This window comes from Elephantulus edwardii, unplaced genomic scaffold, assembly GCF_000299155.1.
Source record: "Elephantulus edwardii isolate Elephantulus edwardi_28Jun2011 unplaced genomic scaffold, EleEdw1.0 scaffold00141, whole genome shotgun sequence".
Taxonomy (NCBI): domain Eukaryota; kingdom Metazoa; phylum Chordata; class Mammalia; order Macroscelidea; family Macroscelididae; genus Elephantulus; species Elephantulus edwardii.
In genome coordinates this window covers 2336968-2338255 of record NW_006399891.1, presented here as the reverse complement: position 1 = coordinate 2338255, position 1288 = coordinate 2336968, and the positions used below count along the sequence as shown (strand labels likewise).

The 1288-nt window shown below is 41.8% G+C and overlaps 1 protein-coding gene across 1 annotated transcript in view; it reads left to right on the top strand.

Moving 5' to 3' along the window:
- Positions 1-1288, top strand: part of LOC102853776 (uncharacterized protein C2orf78-like) — a 29271-nt gene that overhangs the window by 21095 nt on the left and 6888 nt on the right. Inside the window, exon 2 of the mRNA XM_006894420.1 lies at positions 542-594. Within this exon, the coding sequence (XP_006894482.1) occupies positions 542-594 (53 nt within the window). The remainder of the gene's footprint in view (positions 1-541; positions 595-1288) is intronic.

Below are 1288 nucleotides of genomic sequence, written 5' to 3'. Positions count from 1 at the left end.
ATTGGCACAGGACAGAGTGGAGTTTAGGGCTGTTGTACATAGGGTCACTATGAGTCGCAAGCGACTCGACGGCACATAACAACAACAACAACAACAGGCTAGAAACTGAAGGAGTACTGATGAATTTGAGTTAGAGTGTTGGTGAGAAGTATTGGGTACATACTACAAACTTCCAGAAGAATGACAATATCTGTCTTGGAAAAAGTACAGTCTCATATAAGACCTGGGGGAAATAAAACCATCACGGCCCCTCCCCGAGCTCAGTCCTTGAGGTCCTTTCTAACCTTTCTAACTCCTGATCCCTCCACCCAATCCCATCTGGCTTCTAGGGTTCTGACCTCCCAATTGGCTACCTCAGACCTTTAAACTGTCTACCTTGTGACCTCATTCCCTCACCAAGCCTATCAGCACCTGGAAGAATCTTGGGGTTCCCATAGGTTACTTGGATCATCGCAAGGGAACAGTGACCAGTAACCAGTGGTCTTCATACTGGACACACATTTTCTTTTTCTTTAACCAACCAAACATTTGCTGATACCAGCTCTTCAACTCCTGTATCTAGAGTTGTTGTTTCTTCTTCTTTGACCATGTCAGGTAAAGAAATTGTTTTAAAAGGTTTACTTAAGATTTCTCTTTCTCTAAAAATTGAATAGTAAGGTCAACATAGCATGGGCTAGTGGGGGAAATATTGAACTAGATATCTGGAAACCTACTTTGAGTTTGGGACTGAACATTTGCTAGCTAGGTGACTTTGGACAAGTCACTGAATCTCTCTTAGAATCTGCTTTCTCCTTCGCTTCATTGGGACCTTATATTCCTTGACCTCTGTGGTTCCTTCATTGACGGTTAGTGACTTTTAAAGGTACACACACATAGAGAAAAGGACATTGAAGAATTCTGGGAGCATTTTAACAGAAATACAGGGAAATCCCACAAGAAGTAGAAGACTAGCAGTATATGCTGAGGAAGGATATGCCAAGTGACCGTGCTGCTGCTATTGCAAGATCAAAAGGGTGATAATGTATGATTAGGTATTATTGGCATGGCAAGAGTCTAGAATAAGAGCTATATAGTAAAGTTGTCTGGGGGAGGGGGCCGGTGCAGACTGTATAACAATGAAAACCCTTTTTTCCCCAAAGAAAAAAGTGAACTGGGGGAGAGAGGGGACAGGGAGGAAAATGTGTAGCAATGAATGAATGAAAATCTATGTTCTTTATAAACTTAAAATAAAATCTCAATTTACAAAAAGGAGGGGAAAGGAGGAAAGGGTGATAATGGGCACAGAGCA